The sequence below is a fragment of the Atractosteus spatula genome, chromosome 2 (genome assembly GCF_055471065.1).
Source record: "Atractosteus spatula isolate fAtrSpa1 chromosome 2, fAtrSpa1.hap1, whole genome shotgun sequence".
Lineage (NCBI taxonomy): Eukaryota > Metazoa > Chordata > Actinopteri > Semionotiformes > Lepisosteidae > Atractosteus > Atractosteus spatula.
This window is the reverse complement of record NC_142707.1, coordinates 20,461,648-20,483,962: the sequence shown is the minus strand read 5'-3', so window position 1 is coordinate 20,483,962 and position 22,315 is coordinate 20,461,648. Positions and strand designations below refer to the sequence as shown.

The window sequence follows — 22,315 nt, the reverse complement described above, 5'->3', positions numbered from 1 at the left end:
TGTTTCTCATTACACTATGTAGAGCTCTTCAGCATAAGCCTGCTCTAAAGCTCTTGACTGTACTGTTATGCATGGATTGTCAGCCACAGGAAAGTGTCCTTGGTGCTGTGTTTTTGGACTCTTATGGTTTACTTGTCGTTCAGCAGTTTTAAGCAGCTTCTTGACCTTATGTCATGTATGAAAATGTCTCTAGATTTGTTTTTACTGCTGTATATTAGAACCTATACAAATAAAGTGCTGAGCTCTGCTTTGTAATCTTTTAAAATGGTTCAATTTTCAGATATCAGCATGAACGTCAGGCTTTTACTCTCATTGTAAAAAAAAAAAGCCTTAAGTTTTTGTATTCATCCTTGAATCTGTGCTAGTTATTGGAAGGCGCCTTTAATTCCTCATTCCCCTAGCAACTGTTCCCTTAGTAACGGAAGACCGAAAACAAGAAGCCAGTGAAAAAAACAGCCTTTTTCATTGCATCAGAAGAACACCAAAACACTGATTAAAGACAATCTGAATAATTGGAATTCACAATTTTAAATTGTGAATGTTTGGAATTTAATATTTGGATGCTTGTATGTGCCTGAACATCATATTGAGGAAATCCTATGAATCAAGTTATATGATTATAACTAGTTTTAATTTTTACCTCCAGCATGTTAGGTAGGACAGAAAAAAAAACAGGTAGTGAAATATACTGTCACACTTCTTTATAGTGTTGAGTAGTACTTGGAGTTAATTTAATGTCTAGTTTATAGAATTCTTCCTAAGACTAGCCAAGCTTAGATGATAGCTTTTCATTTAATTATAGAAGGTTTACAAAGATATATCCGTCTGCTTTGATGTATAAGAGCATGCTTCACCCCACATGGTTAGAGCTATGTGATCGGCTGCTTTCAGTAAGTGTAGAACCGTCAATTTTTCCAGCCTGCTCTGGAATGCCAATTTTGTGTTTTTTACACCTCAGCTTGCAGCTACAAACCCCTCAGCCACATAAAGGGGACCTTGCAGATTCAGCTGACCTCCCCGGCTTCAAAACCTGTGTCTTTTCACATGTCAAGGCTGCAGCCTGTGCAGGAGGGTCGGCACCGATCAGAGAACAGCTGATCACTGCCTGTACCGCATGCCTGCATGTAACCAGCAGGCCACAGGAACACTGGTGTTGCTGACACTTGAGAACCCTAGCCAGCGAATTTCACCCTACCGCTGGTTGACAGTGGATTGGAGAATCTGTCAGGGTTGGATTGTGACATGACTTCTAGGCTTGAACCCGTGGTTATAGAGCTTATCTGTTGCTTGGGTGAGCACCTTGTGGCATAATTCAGTTCAGACATGAGTTGAAGAAATGTGGAAACAGATCTGAAAGTGATGTAATTCATGGACTATGAGGAGATGTTTTCATGGTACCTGCTGCATATTCTGGAAATTTAGAAAAGGGCAGGAAATCTCAACTCGAACGCGTTTTCAACACCGTGGTTGGTTTTTTCAAGCCACCTTCCAAAACCTTGAGGAAATGTGGACATCAGCACAGTCCTTCACATTTCTTAACTATAGCTCACTATTGAGTAGAATCAGATTTAAATTGCCCAGTTTTAAGCTCGCTTAAAAATAAAGCCTGCATATGTTGCTCAAATTATTATTTTTTCCCCATTTGGAATTTCATAGCTGCCAACTGCCAATATTGGTGTTTACTGAAACACTTTGGAGTGAAATTACGAAGCAGTACAGGTGTTGCAGAAGGCTAAATGTGACCATCTGTCTGTACAATGGTGACAGCTGAGGTCCACAGTGTCGCAAAGCATTGGAATTGCTTTCTTCATCAGTTTAATCATGTTCACTCCATGAACACATCAGTTATTTAAAAATAGGCTTTGCTTATGAGATCATTTATACTTAGTTGAACATGACCCTAGGGCCTATGTTTGCTTATGGAGAAATTGTCAGAGTCATTTACAGTAAAGTGGGCAATTTGCCTCAAGTTGCTCAAATAGTAAACAAAATCTAAACTTAAGCTGTAAGAATATTTAATTATAAAGTTTGTCATCTTACACTGTTGTTTGTTTTTAAAGATGGTAGGTTTGGGGGTTACTTGTTGATCACATCTGCTAAGTATGTCGAATACATCACTGGGTCATGTTAAGATCATTCTGAGGACAAGAGGATTGCTGTAAGAGTGGGCGATAAGCCTTAAATAAGACTGTCAGAGTCATGCTGCTATAAGGTTGACGAATAAGAAAGATGAATGAAGCATCGACTGGTCATTCAGGACTCTACCCTGTTGGAGTGGATACTACAATGAAGTTTCTGGGACCTTATGTTGTGTTGTCTAGGAGCAGTGGGCCTGATGTTGGCAGACTTTTGCAGTAAGTGTTCACAGCAAAAGAATACTATTGGTTGTACATGTAGCTAATATTAGATAAAACCTGAAATCTTGTTGCTGACATTAATATTAATCCAGATAAGCTTTGTAGGTATTTTTTTCTTGAAAAGTTCAATTTAGACAACTGAATGTTCAGTTTCACTGTGCTATATGTTACCCTGTATTTATATGTAAATGTTTTGCTTTAGTAGGATTTTTTAAACTTTTCTTGAATATTGAGTTTTTAATTTTGTTTAAATCTAAGTAACATGGAAGCTCAACTTAACAAGAGCAGTTTTATGTGTTTCTGACAAGGTTCTATTTAAGATACTAAATTTTTGTTCATTCTTAACACAACTAGCTCATCAGGCAGAATTATACAGTACATCTATATTAAATAGGTGATGTATTACAAAAGTAACCATTGTTTGTGCTGTTACAAAAATACCTCAGCTCTCTTTGCTGTTGATAGGCAGGGCTGTATTATATAAAAATGTGGATAGTCTTTAGCTTTAAAGACCTAAAAATCAGTAATAAATAAGCTGCATATACCCTATCATTGAGACGGGTGATGCTACTTAACTTGATTTTCTTATTATGTTGTAATTTACATTTCAGTATCTTAGCCTTGGAAACAAAAGGATTTTGGACTGTTTAGACATTTTGGTGATGAGGTAGTTTGATAATTATAGTGTGATACTGTATAAGGTCATTGGCATAATACTTGATTTATAAATTCTGTTTTTAAAAATTGCTTGAAACAATAGAGTAAATAAAGGGATATACCGATAGTGCTGTTCATTTACACTGGAAACCTTTGTGTGATAAACCCACACTGTACACATTTTTCTCTTGAAACAATTCCTAAGCAATTTTCTGTTTTTCCCACATAAACATTGAATATCTCTACATTTTGGTTTTCCTGGCAGACTGCATAGATTTTTTGGAAAAGGAAAGTCAGTGAACTTGGATGACAGTGTACCTCAATTTTATTCTTCTGTCAGCTTTTTATTTGGAGGGCCTTTTTCCAGTGCAGATTGTCTTACCTAGATTCTATATTCAGATTTGTTGATTAGTAAAAAATGTTGCTGGAAAAACACTTCTACAAAACTAAAAAAATATATATACTTCACGACCACAGATATTATTGATAACAGTTCAGTTAAACAATTAAAGACACTAGCATATATTTGACAAGAATTAATGTGTACCAATTACTGCCTTGTAGTACTTCACAATATATGGTGGATTGGAACATTGTGTGGTAGAGAAGCGTATTTATGCCACTGAAGTAGTAGGAAAGGGAAAATACGCATTCCTGTTCAATGACAGCAGTTGTGTGTACAATTTCTTTGATTTGAAAGGTAAGGTTTGGGGGTGGTTTCATTCCAACCGAGATTACTTCATTGCTGCATTAATTGAACTAATAATGTGCTTCATCTGAACATTTGTGAGATTTTCTACTCAAGTGTTTGGAGTTAAACCTTTTTATGATGAAATTAGCCAAACAGTTCAAATTTATTCAAATATTAAGTCAGTAAAGGGTTCAGTTGTGCAAATGAGAGCTTGGCAGGAACAAAAACCAGCAGGTGTGTGGGCCTCCAGTATCAGGACTAAGACCTGCATTAACAGATACTGCAAAGTGTTGACAGGTTGCAGTTGTTTGGATTGACAGGGATACAGCTGATGCTAATTTTAAGTCATTGAGGTGCTTGTTACTTAGGAGTATTGTCATCTGGTCTGCCAGCGAATGTGTTTGTGTCAGATAACATTACACTCTAATAGTCCACTAAGATAGAAATAGTGTCTCCTTCTAAAAACATTTGGGTGATTCAGAGTATTCAGGTATGGCCATTTCAGATTGTAACTTGACGTGGCTCCAAAGGTTTTTTGTGTATGCTATCCACAGTCATGCTGTGAAATACCCTCTCTGTCGCCAAAGTCCCTAGTTCAATCACATCTGTGCTACATTACACATTCATCTCTCGAGACTGTATCCTTTTTTGCATGGCTCACAACAGATCCCGGAAGAGCCCAGTGCCCTGTGTATAATAAAAGATAATAAATCTTTTCTCCACCTCAGCGTAACACCAGACTGGGGGGAATCCCCACTGCAGGATATCACTGGCGCGAGCTTTTTCACGCCATTGGCACATTTTCTTTTTACTTTTCTTCCAGAAATTAGGTTATGAATGTTATGGAGATTCTTTGGCCTTTTAATTAACTTTTCTTTGCAACTTAATCATGCCGTTTGGGATTTCAGCGGATGTGGGCAATGGCTGTTACTTAATACCCAGCAGAGCAGAGAAATTGTCTCTTGCACAGCCGTGTCTTCTGTAATGAAGTCATAGAGAATGAGAGGCGTCCTCGGGGAAAGAACAGAAAGGAATGTCTTTGCCGCGTTAAATAATGAGTGGAGTGTAGAGACAGTTTGAAGTGCTTGCTTGTCATTGCAAAAGCATTTTGTGGGCAACTTATTTTTAGACTTCTTGATATATACAGTATATGGATTAAGGGGAATCTAGACCCTTTACCTTTCCACTATTTTTGACTAAGGGCAGACACAAGAAAATACCATGGTAACAGTTTGTAGTTTCACAATTTTTTTTTACCTTGCTGATGGTATACCTTGCTGTGTCGTGTCTATTTGATCAGTACTGGGGTTTTATGAGGGCTGAGACCAGCCTGTGTGGGACGTACTGTACCAATCAATAGCCTCTCTTGGCTTGCTGTCTGTTTCACCAACTCTGGGGACTCAAAAAATGTCACTTCTCATTGTGCTCTCCTGTGAATCAAAAGTTTGTCTCTTTACAAGGAGGGCAAATCGCATGGTTTGCAACACAACTCATCCTTTTAATAGGCGGGTGTCTTTTGAACTTTTGTCCACTTTATAAAGATAATCAGAACACTGGACACAAGACTGACAGGAATCCAGTCCTGTTATTTCCTCCTGTTATTGCTGTCATTATAGGCTGGTGTTGTCTGCCAGGTTATGTAAAGAAACAAACAGAGGTGAAATGTAGGCTAAAAAGGTGAAAGAAGCAAGATGAAAAAATACAACATTTCAAAAGCCTGAGTACACAGCTTCACAGCTGAAATGTTTTTTTTCTCCTCCTTTCTTTCTGTTTTTCAGCATGGAATTAACCTCTTCTAGTAAAACATAGAGGTTATATGTAAGCTTCAAAAAGACACATGTTCAAGTATATAATTTTAAAATGCCCAAAAATACATTTACCTAGCAGTAGATAAAAAATGTATTACATATCTGTTTACAAATTACAGAAAGATATGTAAAGGGACTGTTGCATTGGATGAAGCACAACAAAATGACCAACAATTGAACTATTGCAGTAGCTTTAGACGTTTTTCCTTACTGGTGCTCGGTGTGTAGCCCCGCCTGTCTGATTTGTTAGCTCTGAAGGCTCATGGGACAGACATCTTTGAGAGAATTGTTATGGCAAGAATCGACTTTCTGGGATATGAAGGCGATTATGAGCTTCAGGTTCATCTTAGCAGAAAGTAGCAACCTGGCAAAGGATGTGCCTAGCTGGTCTAGGGGTTTCTTGGATTCACAGGGGTGACTCTGTTGATTCTACATGTACAGCAGCAGTCCTCTTGATTAGGTTCTTGATGAGGTTAGGCTACTGGGATTTCAGCTTGCTTTGATTTTAAAACTCAATCTGCTGATTAGATCACCAGGTGTAAATAGGGTCTAGCCAGATGGTAGAGCAGGAAGGCAGTCATGATTATGACGCGAGCAAGATGAATTGACGTTTAGGACTCTACCGTGATCTTGCCATGCGTGGGCTGCCTGCTGAGTCAAAAATTGAATGTGGCATTCTGAACGGGGAATAGGATGGACAATATCTAAATCTAGGGCTTTGCGTCAAGCTCCAGTCCCTGCTTGATGGGCTGCCTTTATTCATGTCCCTGTGTGGGAAGCTTTGAGCTGGTCTAATAGAGGATTGTTGAATACTGCATTTTGTAAACTTTCAATTACTGTGTACCAGATAGGCCTTCTTCAGTAAGAGACAAATAGTGTTCCAGCTCAGTGAAGGGGGATTGAGTTGGCAGATTTTGCATAGCAGGCTTAAGATTCCACTGCTGTTTTAGTGCTTTGTGTGATTTACAACAGGATACTCCCAACTGTTTCGAACACATTTGAACTCGGTGCTATTTCCTTTAAAAGCTTTGGGAATCCATTTGGGCCTGTTCTGTCACCTTCCTGTTGAATAGAAATTATTTTAGAAGCTTAGATGTGGATGTATCAAGTGTAGTGATGTGAAGGCCATGTACAAAGTATGTATGCAAAACACAATTGGATTTATTTCTAAAATGTCTATTTAAAATTGTGCAAAAGGATGTTCTTTATGCTTAAGGTTTTTTGACAGTGACTTGATAGGTGCTCCCCTGTTGGTATATATTGTGGATTATCACTGTTTAACAGTTACTGTGGTTACATACTGTATGTCCCCATGTCTTACTTAAAGTAGATAAAGTACCTGTAATCTGTGATTCTTAACTAACTTTGAAGATGAAAAAAATAGTCTTCACCAAAACGTCATCTGTATAAAGAGTAATAGGAATGGTGATTTTAATCTTAATTTGGAATCATTTGTTCACTTTAAGGAAAGAGATACTGTACAGAGAAGTAAAAGAGCAGAGGACTTGGATTCTGTACAGCACCTTGAGTCATCACTTATCAATGATGTGTTTACAGAATGCTTATACAGTCATAATTTTAGAAATTGCTCTATCCTTCATGTGAATACTTTTATCTTGCAAAGCTACGTGGCCTTGGCACCTTTTATGGTTTTGAAATCACTTTCAGATACTAGGGGCCAATAAAGCTTTTATCATTCCTTTTCAGGTAGAGCTGTATATTTGCTGTAGGTTCCTGCTGCCCTCTTCTGGTCAAAAGTCACCTTTCAGCTATCCTGGTACCTGTTCTGGATTGAGAACTGCTTTTTCTCCTTTTCATGACTATCCATCTTTTACAATGTACAACAGGGCCCTAACGTTTCATTATTACATTAGTAAAGATAAAGAACATATTTTGTTGTGTAACAAGTGTCCCATGAAAAAGAATTATCTGTATGGGACAAGTTTTCAATTAAGAAACAAATACTCTTTAAGTGTAGTCAAATAAGAATGTGCAGTTTGCATCAGTTTTTGAGTTGAATACTCAAAAATGATAAATTATAACACTGGACTGGTTCTCTTGTTCACTGCATAAAACAGTTTCTTTGCACACAATAAAATGTTTGAGAGCGTACAGTATGTTGTTACAAATGGGGGGGTTACGAAAATGGTGAGAATCAGGAATTAACTGAGGGGTTTAGACGGTTAGCAAAACAAATATTCATAACCCCCAGCTTGTAAATGATTTATCCAGAATGTACCCAAGCTTTTCGTATATTGAGAGGCATGCGGGTGCTTTGTTCACTGGCACAGCTTTGGTGAAAAATGTGATTCGGGCATACTTTGTTAAATAAATATTATTAATGACAATACAAACACTACACTGAACAACAAAACATACTACACACTAATTACTATATTTACAGTATGACATGTTTTTTCAGAGGCCTAACATTCGAATCACCCAGAAAACCCCAACTTCTACTAAGCATTCAACTCTTAAATAACACCTATAGAGGCCACAGAAGAAATATTGCTGCCTTCTTAATAAAACAGAATGCAGTACAACCTGCAGTTACAGTAGATCTCTCTCCTGCAAACCCAGATGCCACAAAATAATTGGGAGTCTACCTCCCTAATCTAAAAATGCACCATTTATTCCATTTATAATGTTAAAACCCCTAAACAGGAAAGACGTCTCTAACCAAGGTATTATTGATTAAGGAAATCAAAGTTCCATAAAAACACAGAATAGCAAGCTCTCTCTAGCAAGGTTTAAATACTTGGCTCCAATGGGGTTTTGTGTGGATGATCATGAAGTAGGGGTCTCACCTGGCACGAGCTTTAAGGTCCACCTCCTCCTAACTCCTCTCTCTCTCTCATGGTCTCACCTTTTTCTCTTCTTTTGCTGTCTCCTCTGTGGTCTTAATGTGGTCTTATATGGTGTGTTTCGTAACTGATGATTGACAGTCATTTACCCAGAACTTTAACTAGGTAAATCAAGGTAGACTTTATGATGGCTTTTGATCTCAGGAATTCGGGAACCCCTATATCTCAGCAAACATTCCCTCTGCTCTGAAGCTGGAAATGTTTACACTGCCAGATGTTCATTACTTTCTCTATATTCTTTGAGACACTTCTAGTCTCCTACAGCTGTAACTATAACAAAGGCAACAGCTTTAGTTATGAACAGGCTTTTATTAATTGAATAATCTAGCACTAGGAAAGTTCTCAGTTTTGAAGTTGCTCATGAAAGTTGAGATGAGTAATTCTGGGTTGTTATAACTAGGTAAGATAAGATTATTTTATTCGCCATATATAATTTCTTGCATTAGGAATTTGTCTTTTTCACATACCCCAGCTTGCTCTCCAGGAGACACACAGGCACACAGACAGGGAGAGAAGCTTGGGGTCAGAGCCTAGGTCAGCTATTTATATGGCGCCCCTGGAGCATCTGGGGTTATAGAGCCTTGTTCGGGGGCCCAAAATAGTAGGATTCCTTTGCCGGCCGTAGGATTTGAACCGGCAACCTTCCAGCCACAGGCGCAGATCCTTAGTCACACTGCCACCGCTTCGCCAATACCTTATCTACTGAAGCTGTGCATTAGTCAGAGCCTGTTGAAGAAAGCTTACCATGCAGTTGCACTAAACGTCCACAATGAATATTTTTTTTTAAACAAGTCAGAAAAGCACAATGAAATTGAATGTAATGGAGGTGTGAAAAGTGTCTGGCATCATTTTGAAAACCGGCACTCTAAGGGGGTGGCATTCTGTCTTGGTTCCTTAACAATAAAAGAAAATTGAGCCAAACAAGCTTTTTTCAGCATAGCCCTGATTCTGGGCCTGGAGCAGTTGAGATAGTGAAATATAATCATGGTTTCTGAAATGACTTACAGACACAGAAACTGGACCCTAAGTCTTGGTGACCTTGACCTGGAAGTACTTTGTGATCAATGCTTAAAATTTTGACAAGTGACACTGTGCTGAAAAAGAAATCAACTTTTGTGAATTTATTTTGTCCTGCTTGTTTTCCAGGCAGCTGCAGGAGCAGCAGCGACTGAAGGAGCTGGAGCGGGAGAGGATGGAGCGGGAGAGGGAGAGGATAGAAAGGGAGCGACTGGAGAGGGAGAGGCTGGAGAGGGAGCGGCTGGAAAGAGAGCGGCTGGAAAGAGAGCGGCTGGAGAGGGAGAGGCTGGAGAGGGAACGGCTGGAGAGGGAACGGCTGGAAAGAGAGAGGCTGGAGAGGGAACGGCTGGAGCAGGAGCAACTGGAGAGGGAGAAGCTGGAGAGGGAGAGGCTGGAGCGAGAGCACCATGAGCAGCTTGACAGGGAGCAGATGGAGTGGGAGAGAGAGCGACGGATGTCCAACGCTGGTAGGCATCTTTTATACTCCTGGACTTCTGGCCATTTTTTTTTAATTCCATCAATACTCCTCAGTCAGACGTGCGGCTAGTGAGAACAGTTCAGTTGCCGGATTTGTACAGATGGGAGGTCACCTGTAACTATTCCGTTTCAGCAAATCAAGTGTCAAGTCTGCATAAACAAAAAAAAAAAACAAAGCTGGCAATGTGTTATTTCAGTGCTCACACACCCGTCATTTCATTTTGGCTTCTTTGGTTTGCTCCCATCTGTTGGCAAATGGAGGCTCATTAGTACACAGCTTGAGTAATGGGGAAGCTGAAAGAGGCTCTGCCGGTTCCCTGGGCAAATTAGCAAGAGCCCCCCATACACAGGCTGTTCTCTGAATGCGTTTGAGCTGAAGGTGTGGACAATATCAGGTCTCAAGCAGGAATTGGAATTAGTGCAACACACTGAGACTGAGCGGTGTGTTTGAAGCCTTGTAAACGTGGATTTCTTGGTTGGAATCATGGAATTGAAAGGACTTAAGTGGTCTGTGGGGTAGAGTTAGTCTCACAGTAGAAGGCTTGTAACATGACGGTTTCAAGCTCCTGTTCAGCCAGTGACTTGCCATGTTATTGTGAATAAGTTGAACCGTAAGGATCATACCAAAAAAAACAAACAAGATCCTGTTGACACCAGGGAAGCATTTTGTATGTGCCTCTGCAATAGCAGTGATGCCCCTAGTCTCTGAAAATAACTTAGGATAACATGTATGATAAATATTAGTAATATAGTTTTCAGTGGTAAATACTATAGGTATATTTACAATTCCAATTAGAGAATTGAGTTACATCTTAAAATATTGTGAATGGTGAAGTATTTTGCAGAACAACTAACTGTATCATGGAAGGGTAGGTGTGTGATGACAGTCTGATGAGAATTAGTGTTTGTATTCATGGGAATGGGTAATTTTGTTGGCAGCTGCACCTCGAGTTAGAGAGGGTGCTGAGGATGTGGTTAGTAAATACCGCTCATTTGTCATTGCATATTATGAACCTATGTAAGCCTTGTTTCTGTTGTCAAGGTTCTTTTTTTAAATGTCAAGTTATTCCCATGTTTACTTCCCAGTGATGAATGAAATCATCTACTGAACATGTCTATATTGAAATTGAACAAAAGCGCACAGTACAACGTTACTGTTTGTTGGAGTTTAGGTTTTCTCATTGAACTCATCGATGTGAACCAGTGCTTCAAGCCAAGAGCAAGTGAAGCGAGACATTGCAGTGCTCTTTGCCATCTTACCCAGGATACTCAGTAGGCTCACTCAGTAGAAGTATGCTCAGTAGCATACTTTACAGTAGGCTCAGTAACAGCAGTTCTATAATGTCTTTCAGTTTTAAAATCACCCAGGCTTCAAGACAAGATATTGAATGTGTGAGTAAAGATAGTTTGTTTAAGGTTGAAACTACTCACCAGTGCCAAATATTTGGTTATTATTGTAGAATTCCTCCCATAATGCACTGGGATTCCCTCACTGTGTTCTTGTATAAAATGAACTATAATAATAATAATTCCTTACACTTATACAGTAGCTATCCATGCAGTTACTGTATGCGATGCAGTGCTTGTAGTAGATATGAAACATGGTGATTTGGGCTGGTTTTATTGTGAATGGCAACAGCAGAAGTCAACTGACTCTGTTACTGGTGTTAGTATTATGATATATAAAATGGGATTTGTTGCTCAACCTGTACTTCATTTTTCTATTACATTTGTGTTGCAAGGTCTGATATCTTGCTATTACTAGCAGTTACTTATTGCAAAATGACAATTTACTCTGGATAACACAATTCTTCGTAACATGGACCAGATTTTTTCAACCAATTTTACAACCTAAAAATATTCAGCTTTTCTTCATTTAAGATTCTTAAAAAATATTTTTAGGGCTGCATTCATAATTTTACCATTTTCATTTCAGGTTCAGCCAGGACTATAGTAGTCATTTCGTTGCTCTGCATATACTGTAGGCGTCTACTTTTTTCAAAAGAATTTCTACTTATTTCATTAAAGGAAAATTTTTGAAGAAAGAACAAACTTCCCAGTTCATTAAAAGTGTCAGAGCTACAGAAGCTGGTTTAAGAAAACTTAGTGTTTTGGATGATGTTCCCTGCTGGTTGTTCACTGTATAGACATACAGTTTATGCTGAGCAGTTACGTGAAATTGATAGTTAACATCAAACAGGTCCTCACATGATGAGTCTATGCAAGACCTATAACATTTATTTTATACTAAATTACTGATACTTTTTAAATATTTAAAAAAAATACTTAACCAAAATCTGTTGGTTTGCTAGCATTACAAGTATTATAAGGCTGCACAAAAGTTGGAAGTAATGAACACACTCCAGCTGTGCTAGTGGGTTTTGAAATGTGTATCCAGGCCTTGGTCAGGCATCAGCTGTGGGAGTTCCTGCTGAGACTTCAAACTGTTGTGTGTCAGCACTTTTCAAAGGGAGCAGTGGGACAGGAACTGAGGGAGCAGTCTCCTGTACAGCCAGACCTACAGTGCCGATGAAAAATGAAAATCTGAAGCATGGAGACAAGCTTTCAGCATATGACAGTGGTACAATGTAGTCGTCTCCTCTATAACTTTGACGATTCCCTTTTGTTCTACATTAAAAATGACAGGGGTTTGTGTTCTGTGACACCCTTGATGGGGGGGGGGGGGACTTGAAGAAAATTGCAGCATGTTAGTTTATATACTTTGGTGTGTACAGACTCCGCTCTTTACTTTCTTTAAACTAAGTTTGAGTGAGTAGCGGTGTCAGTGTACAGGCTACAAAGGAGTAAGTGGAGTTTAATTCCATGGTGAAAGTACAAAAACAGAAAACTGTTTTAGCTGTTGAGACTGTCACTCCTCAAGAGTGTTTAACAGCCTAAATGTTTTTTTCCTCTACTTTTTACAATGGAAGCAGGACATCCCTGATGTTCAGAATAGAGCTTTCTTAAATTATTTACATTGACACACTCAAAGCTTGCATGCAAGCACATTTTATACTGGGGTTCCTGGCCCTTCTTTAAGAAACGTCTCATTTTCCATAAGTGAAATCTTTGTTGTAGACACCGAACATGAGTTTAATGCGTAAGAAGTTGTAGGATTGCAATGTGGTTGGAATTTAGCACAATCTTTTGCCATCTGGATCACATGCTGAGGTATAATTCATGTTACATGTGAATTGCCTGAGGGTGTAGAGGATGGATTGCGAGCATGAGATTAGTAAAATTGCAGCTATGTCATTGTCATGTAGTGTGCATAATTTTGTATCAGCACTGGGGATGTATTAACGTATTAGCTATAATCAAGAATCTCCCTTCTTTTCCCACAGAAAGAACCATATGTGATGATTGATCAAAATCTAAAATTCTAAATTCCTTTTGTTGCCGGAAAAAATCCTTCTTCATCAAGGGAACATATATGAGCACTTTTCCTCCATCACAATAACAATCTGAGGGATGCACTAGCTGAATCTGTGGCTTATGCAATGCACTAGTGTTTTGCTATTGTGTTTTGCAAAATGTGTCCTGGGAAAATGGCTTGACTGAGGAGACTGGTGTCAGGGAGGTGTTCCACCATTTGGGATGTTCAGTGATACTCTTATAGATGAAGTTCTTAAGGTGTGGTGGGGAAGAGACAGGGATTTTCCTTACTCCTTACTCTGATGTGGGTTGCATGAGTTAAGCTGAATCATTTACAAAGTTATGAGCAAAAATCAAAAAGGTGAAAACCAAAAAATCTTGGTTTTCGGGTTTTATAGAGTAACTCTTGCTCAAGAAAGCCCTGCTTGAGGTGAAGTGAATCTTCCTTGCTTCCATCAGTCCTTATTGCGGCTTTCTTGTTTATGCTTGGCAATTGATATTATTTTCCCCCTTTTTTTCTTTTAAAATAGCTAATATTCTGGAAACATTTACACATCTTACTCACCAAAATGGAACAAAATGAATGAATGCTAATGTAAGATCAAAAAGACAGTATGATATAGTAGCATCCTACTGTTTAGGTGAAGGGATTTGTCTTTTGGATTGTTTTTTGCAATCTTACAGTTTCTTATACTTGTACATGGGCAGTATGTCCTATCAATAAATCTCATGTTATGTCTTGGGTTGATATTAGAAAAGGAAACGAGTGAGGTGATGTTTTAAAGAGGTGATGTAAGGAAACAGCTGTAGAGAAACTGGTTGTCGATCAGAATGCTCTTATGTAAAGGGAGGAGTTGTATATTGGGAGTCTTACCATTCTGAACATGTACGCTGTTATTAGGTAATGTGAATCCAGTCAGGCAATGGAGCAGCTGAGTTGCAGCAATTTTTAAAGCAAACTAGGTCTGAAACTTTTTCACTGGAGAAGGAATGATGTTTGAATGCAGCGAGTCACTGGTTTGGCTTCGGTGAAGCATGCTTCCATTAAGGAATGTCACACTTGGGCAGCACATCTTTTTTGTGTTGAAACAAAGTTTAAGAAAAAATAACATGCAAAGGACTGATTTACTGTAGGTCTTTTGCATAGCTTGTCGCTTGCCACCAGCTTTTTATAATTTAAGATCAATTATGGAAAAAATGAAAAAGAGATGTGCTCGTCCAAAGTTTGTGTGAAAAGACAAAAGTACACAAGTTGAAGAGTTAACAATTCAGCTGAAGTGGTTTTAATTAAACCACTGACATAACAACAGGTAAAGGGAAAAAAAAGCATGAAATGAGAACGTTCATGAAACGTTTTTAAAAGAAACTGTTGCAACAACAGGATCTTGTGGACAGTATATGCCTGACAGTTACCAAACTGTGGTGTATAGTTAGTGAGAACATTAAAACAAACACAATCCTCTGAAATCAGTCAAAGCTATAGTTATAACTACTGTATATCACTCACTGTATGCTGTATATTGTTGGTTATTCAATTTGTGTACATACGATTCTTGTTTCTCCTTTCTTATCAAAGCCTAACCTTTTTCTTACTAACTGTAGTGTTATTTGAAAATATAGTCTCTTTGCTGGTTTTCTTGCTTCATTTGCCCCCTTTTTCTCTTCTTTTTTTTCTCTCCTGTGTTCTTTCCTTCTGCACGGCTGCTGCATCTCCTACCTCCTGTCCTGTCGTCTGGCATGTTCAGCATTCGAAAGCACCCTCTACACCACTCCTCCTCCGGAGTACTCCAGCTGCCTGCCCCCCGCTGCCCCCCCGCCTTCGTACGCTAAAGCCATCGCCACTCCCCTGTCATCCTCCAGCCCCGACTACACCGCTTCTCCCTCCCCTGCCGCTCCGCCCACCCCGCCCCTGCGCCACTCCGCCTCCCGCTTTGCCACCTCGCTGGGCTCGGCCTTCCACCCTGTGCTGCCCCACTATGCCACCATCCCCCGGCCTCTCAACAAGCACCCCGCCGCTCCTCCTGCCCCGGCACCGCTGCCCCCCGCCCCCCCTTCCACCAAATCCATGGTGTGGTCGGCTACCAACTTCAGCCCCCTCCCCCCGTCCCCTCCCGTCATGATCAGCAGCCCCCCGGGGAAAGCCGCTGGCCCACGCCCTGTCCTCCCCATCCCCGCCCCCAGCCCCCTTTCTCAGAAGGCCCTGTCGCCCTCCCCCCCTGCCCCCGCCCCTGCCCCCGCCCCTAATGGACCCCCGGAATCCCTTCAGCCGCCCATGTTGTCCCCCGTCTCTGCCCAGCCTCCACCCCTGCCGCCCCCTCCTCCACCCCCGCCACTTCCTCCTCTGTCCCTCTCGTCCTCCTCTCAGGTGTCTCCTACTTCCCCTATCGCTCCCCTTGTGTCCCCGCCTTCATCCCAGCCTGCTGTTCTCCCTTCTCCTTCCGCAGCTTCCCCTGCCTCCGCTGAACACACTCTAAACTCTGTGCTGGGAGACTCCTGCTCCTCTGCTCCAGAGCCGGTGGCCTCTCAGCCCGCTGAACCTCACACCCTGCCGGGTAAGGCCTTTTCTGTCTCTCCACCTCCTCTTACTAATGGACTAATCAGCTGGAGAGTAGCCAGAATCAGCAAAAGAGCAGTTCATCTGCAGTTTGAAGTAAACTTCACAGAAAAGGTGGCTGTGGGTTAGGTTGTCCTTCATGATAAGTTCATTGTCCAAGTATACATACATTTCTACATGATAAGGTTAACCTGTCTTTATGTTTTAGGGAAAAAAGCGATATTTTTAAAGCTATAACCTTTTAAGTATTGCCTTATTGTTACCCTTGCAATAGCATTTTTGCTTTGTGCTACTATTCCATTCATATATTGCACATAGATTTAGGAAAGTAGTTAAAGCTGCATTTTAATGATTCCAAAAAGTTTGAGAACTCTTGAAATGTTTAACAATTTGTAATCAAACTACTACCAATCACAGAGTATTTGCTATTCTGACCAGTGGGTCATGATTAGGCAGTGAGGGCTTTTAATAGCTTTCTATGATGGTCTGAGTTGCTTTTAAGCCATATGTAAGTCTGTGTCTCTGTGCAAGGGTATCTTATTCTTCATTGAAAAAATCTATTACATGGTATTTGTGCATCACCAAAGTATGGTAAAGCAGTTGTTACTGGAATTGAACAGTTTATCCATGTGGAACAATAGCTCAAACAGGACATTAACTCATTCTAATGATCTACTTCAGGGGTCTCCAGCCTGAACAGCCCCAGATTAAGCAGCTTTTGGAGATATCTTTTAAATTGTGAATTTCTGAAAGCCCGGAATAATTTAACTATGATCAATTGAACACATTATTATTAAAACATCCTTCAGCTCTCAAGTATCAGCGTTCCCTTCATTGAAGCATTGCTTATACAGTTGATAAGTGATTTTGGGTGACCTATAAGGCTGGATTGGGCTCTCTAAGACCAGAGCAGGAGACTTTGTTTAATTTTATGCAGTTCAACTTTAACCTTCAATAGGGTTTAGTGCTAACGTACAGGTAGTGAACAAAAAAATGGAAATGCCAATGTAAAGTCACTTAATGGGGAAGTATGCTACCATTTTGGCCAGTACGGCCTATACCATTCTTCCAATATAAAGTCAGTCAACTCATGCCTGGTTAAAGGAGTTGGAAAATGTAGTCTCCATTAATGTTCAGTTGGCTTTAGATCTGTGGAGTGTGAAGGCCATGACATTTGGATAACTTCAGTGTTAAGATCATCAAACCACTGGGCTCTCTGGATGGAATCATAGTCACCCTGGAAGACACCCCCTCCTAGCAGGAGAGAAATGGGTTGAAGATGATCTCTCAGTGCCATTTAGGAACGATTAGCATTGACCTTGCCTTCTAAGGGAATAAGAGCATCCAAGTAGTGTTGGGGAAAAATGTGCCCTATGTACATTAAAAAAAACTACCAGAAACCAAGTTTTGGAAGCAAGTACTCAGGGCTGTTGAGTTCTTTAGTTTGTCGCCACATGTCCATTCCTCTGTTTGTCAAACATGGAAGGATGATTCATGTGACCATATCGCATTTGTCCTCTGCCTGTGCATTTTGCACCACTGGACTCACAAAACTGTGATGAGAGGTTTGTGTGCTCAGACATGATCACATTATCCCACTCTGTGGAAGTATTAGTGGATTTTTGATTAAACTGGCTGCTTGTGCCCCAGATTATAATTTGCAGTCTCCAGTTGCTCACCTGCTTTACTTTGCACTTTGAATTAATGCACAGATGTAATGATTCGGGAGTTTTCATCTCCATCCTCTGTTGCCCTTTGCTGTCCATGTCTTTCCCTCAGACTTAATTGCTGACATCTTAGACACTGATGCTCATGAAACATAAGTAAGTTGAGCTGTCTTGGTGACTTAGCTCCTGCTAAGCGCATCCCAGGAATAACCCCTCTTTCAGTGATGCCAGCCATAATTGTAGACATCCAGACCTGTCCATCTCTATACTTGACACTAAGCATGCTGGGAATTTATTTGTTCAATTAACTCATGAGCCACACCAGTGTCGAAGCTCTTGATTTCAATATTCTCTGTCCCTCATTTACACAAGTATCTCCAATTTTTTGTTCACTACCTGTAGAACCATCTAGATGCTGCCTGTTAGTGGTGTTTATACGCACCACTGATCTTATTATGGTGAGAATGTGAAGCAATGCAATTATTACTATTGGAAGTGGGATAAGAATGGTTACGTTTATAAGAAAATCTCTTTGGGGTACACAGTGTGTTTTTTTATTTAATTTTAAAGCAGAACAAGTCTTCATATTGATTGTCTAGTTAGAACCTTGCTATGATGTCAGTAGGAGACCTTTTTATTCAGTCATCCAGCAGTGATTACATGGTCAGTTTTAAACCCACACTGCTGGTAGTGGTGTTGCCTTAACTTCTGTCTCCTATTAAACTTCCAGTTAAGTTCTAGCCCTAACCACGAGCATATCAAGGTTTTGCATTTACCAAGGACAGAGAAATTACCATCACCAGTAAAACTGATTGCCTGGTCTAGCAAGACATGGTTTAATTTTTACATTCTTTATAATAGAAGGACTTTGTGTTCCCTTATGTAACTTTCTGATGTAGCTTTTCAGTTTCCCGAAATGCTATTTGTGCATTTCAACATTCATATCCTTTTTTCTGGTTTGTTTTCTCACCAAAAGTTGAAAAGTAAGTCTTGAACTGATAGATTGCATTCCTTCAGTGTTCTTTGATTTTCATTGCTTTGTGTCATCGTATCCACTAAATTGCTAGTTTAGCAGTTTGGGGCAGATTCAGGTACTTGCCTTCACCAGTGTGCCACCAAAAATTGCATTACTTCTTTATGTGGATAAAAGTATACAATAACCTCTGCTTTTACCTGTTTCTTACATGTAATAAGACAAATGGGGCAGAAAGACATCATTGGAAAATAACTTCTCGAGTTATTATAATCTGTCCAAAGCCTTGCAGCTGTGACAAGTTCTTTTTTCATTACTGTGATTATGAGGGAATAGCACCTGAAGGAGCTCAGCCGTTAATAAGGCTTTTGCTTTAGTAAGCATTTTTACTATCTTTTTGTTTAGTCTCAGCAGAGAAATTAGGGTGAGGTAGAAATAATATTCTTTAGAAGGTGTTTATTTTTAGAAACATCTTTCCCGATGTATTTTGAATTTCTCATTTTCTTTTAATGTGCACCCTATTAAGAAAATGGTGCCCGTTTCTTTACAGGTACTTTTCTCCTCGCTGTGGTACACCCAGCTGTTAAATGACACTCCTGTGTGATTGTGGGAAATATTGGAGCACAATAAATGATACATGCAAGAGGAGGAGGAAATTCTGACCATTTTGTGCACTTGCTATAGCATTTTTAGGAGTCGAAGCAAAGCACCCAGGTTCTATAAATGTATATTTGTGACCTTCAGATGGATCTGCTAAGGAGATTCTCCAGCTTTGTAAAGTAGAGACTAAAAAGTCTATGGAATCCACACCAGTACTGTATGCTAATCTCTATATAATTTAGTGGTCACTGGAAGAGTAGCTCAGAGTTGAAATTGAAAAAAAACATATTCAAATGGGTTTATTTTTTGCAATTTTTGTTCTGCATGTTTCCAAAAGCATATAGGTGTAGGGTAAAAACAATACTGCCTGTTTTTTTTTTTAAAGAAAAGGCTGCTTCCAAAGCTTAGTCATTGATTGTGCTTCAGACTGCTAAATTATAAAATCCTGGCCTCCATCCCTCAGACAATAGAGTGGAAAAGCCCTGACACAGCTGTTTCTCAAAGGGAACATAAATTCGACACTGACAGTTTAATCTTCTCTTTTTCCAAAACAGATGCTGTGCAGGGGCTGCCTGTTCCTCCTCCTCCTCCTCCTCCCCCACCCCCCCTCCCTCCCGGTTCCACTGTGACCCCAGTTGCTGGGCCTCCACCCCCTCCTGGCCCCCCTCCTCCTCCCCCTCTGCCCCCCTCTCTCCCAACTTCAGGACCGCCTCCCCCTCCCTGCCCTCCTCCCCCTCCTCCTGGACAAGCACCGCCACCGGCACCACCCCCACCCCCAGCCCCACCCCTTCCCCCTGGCGGCTTCTCTCAGGCCTCGGAGGAGAACCGCCCCCTCGCTGGCCTGGCTGCTGCCCTCGCTGGAGCCAAACTTCGGAAAGTGCCAAGGGTGAGAGGAAACACCAGGCATCCGCGGCTGGTGTACTGGGAATGTGTTCTTTCCGAAATGTTCTGGGCCAAGCTGGAAAATAAGTTTTTTTTTGTAATGAACAGATCCATAATGATTTGGATGATTTTCATGACTATGTGATTTTAGCTGTTACTTCTCTTTTGGAACATAAGAAAAGTCACAAACCAGAGGAAGCCCATCTATTCATTGGGTATTAAGAAGTTAATTGATTCAAGGGCCTCATCCTACCCTTTCTTGAAAGAATCCAGGCTATTGGCTCCAACATCATGGCTGAGTAGCTTGTTCCATGCTCCCACAACAATTCATGTAAGAAAAGTGTCGCCTGTTCTTTGTTTTAAACTGCACTTGTTTGAACACTGCACATTTCCTCTGGTTTGTTTCACTGTTGATTCTGGAGAAGTGTGCTGGCTTGACCTTTTCAATGCTTTTAAGGATCTTGAAAACTTGAATTTGTTCCTTTTGTAGTTTTCTACTCAAGATGAAAAATGTTCAGTTGTTTCAGCCAGCAATGTGGAACATTTCTCTTAAGTTTCAGAATGTATCTGATTACTCCTCTCTAGACTGATTCTGGAGAATCAAAATCTTTTTTTATAACATGGTGACCAAAACTGAACACTAAGATCTAAAGTCTTACTACTGATTTTTACAATTTAAACATTCATCCCTTGATTGTAACTTTGTATCCCTGACATTTTGTTTGCTGTTTATTGAAGATGAATGTTAAAACACCCAAACCATTTTTCATAAGTAGCCTCTTCTTGCTCAGTGATACCCAGTTTGTAGCTATAGTGTTTTTTTTCTCCCTGAACTTATGTTTTGCACTAGTTGTTATGTCAAATTAAAAACATTCCAAATTATCGAAGTATCTGTGATCTCCCTACAGAATGACGAGGCGCCAAACGCTGCCCCTGGAGGTGCCATGGGCTCTGCTGCCTCTAAGGCAGAGTCCTCTCGTGGCAACGGGCCTCTCTCTGTTGGTGGGGGAGGGCTGATGGAAGAGATGAGCGCCCTGCTGGCCAGGAGGTGACATTACATTGCGCTGAACTTGAGAGGAGTTGGTTGGCTTAAAAATGAAAAGTGGAGGCTTTGTGGGCTGTGATAATTGAACCTATGATGAAAGGGAAATTTAGCAAGGGGTTTCAGACAGAAGCCTTGTTTTATTCTGAAAGGCTGGGGCTGACAAGTCTATGTATATACAGTATGCCCACATTGTTCCTAAACCAGGCATTTTGACCCTAACAGTCCATCTTACCAGCCTGCCTTTTTTAGGTCTTAGTAGCATTCTCTAATATAGCTTTAAAAGAGCTATGGCTAACATTATCTTAACTCTGTATCAGTATGGCAGAAAGGTCTTTGAGTGTGTGAATGTTTAAGGCTTTATTTTTTCCTGTTTTTTTACAGGAGAAGAATTGCCGAAAAGGGATCAACACCTGAACCCGAGCAGAAAGACAAAGCTGTGAGTACAGAGCTGAGCAGACAAAGATTGGGGTTTTTCTTTGCTCTTAATTTATTTTTTAGGCAGAGGTTTCTACTGGAAACTAGTAAACTGCAATAGCTAAAAAGAAACCGATTTTTAAGCTACAGATTTTTAGAAAGCCAAAAGGTTTGTGTGTGGCATGCCCATCAAATCTCAGAATGTTCCAGCTTGTTCAGTGCACTGGTGCCAGCAAGTTGATTTGCACTCATCTCTGAAGCGCTCCACCTAGTGGATATAAAGTACACTGGCTGCCAGTGAGGCTTATTAAGTGGTTTTATGTTAAGTTGTTCAAGGTTCAGGACTTTCCCATCTTTCAGGGCTTCTATACATACAATGTGAAATCTGGAGGTACGCCCCTTCAATCCCTACCCCCTATTTCTGGAAGTACCTCCCAATCTACAACATCAGAAATGCTGCAAACGCTGCATTTGTTTCAATTCAATAACCCTTGTTTTTGGTTTGGGCACTTATTTAATTGATGGTAACTAGATTTGTGGATGTATGTTTTGTTTTTAATTTTGTACAGTGGTCTGTAAAATGCCCTTGCATGAAGACCACTAGATAAAAATACATTTCTACACATTGCATTGGCCTACAATGGGGTTTTGTAAACTTTTACTCCATCAACATGTCCACTTTTCACCAGCAGATCAAGTATCAAAGTTATATTTGAGAGTGAGTTGACTCATTGCTGGTTGATGAATAGCAGTAACACATCTCTGTAATCGTATACAATGAAGTGCTTGTTTGTACTGAATTTCTTTTTATTCCTGGATCTCACCAGTTATTTCTCTGTGAACAGGATGAACCGGAACCATCAGCTCCAAAAGTTTCTTCATCAGGCACACCAGGTGAGGAGTGAATGCATACTGTACTTAAAAAAAACCT

At 40.2% G+C, this 22,315-nt stretch overlaps 1 protein-coding gene across 16 annotated transcripts in view; it reads left to right on the top strand.

The window, feature by feature from the left end:
* The window catches only part of enah (ENAH actin regulator), a 153,244-nt gene that overhangs the window by 121,640 nt on the left and 9,289 nt on the right, over positions 1-22,315 (top strand). For 4 of the 16 annotated variants that reach the window (XM_088928389.1, XM_088928373.1, XM_088928356.1 and 1 more), the window contains exons 5-9: positions 9,527-9,864; positions 19,598-19,929; positions 20,834-20,973; positions 21,352-21,406; positions 22,230-22,278. In XM_088928389.1, coding sequence (XP_088784515.1) covers positions 9,527-9,864; positions 19,598-19,929; positions 20,834-20,973; positions 21,352-21,406; positions 22,230-22,278 — 914 coding nt within the window. Of the gene's footprint in view, positions 1-9,526; positions 9,865-14,994; positions 15,802-19,597; positions 19,930-20,833; positions 20,974-21,351; positions 21,407-22,211; positions 22,279-22,315 lie in introns of all 16 variants that reach the window. The other 12 variants (XM_088928382.1, XM_088928365.1, XM_088928347.1 and 9 more) reach the window with 5 other exon arrangements.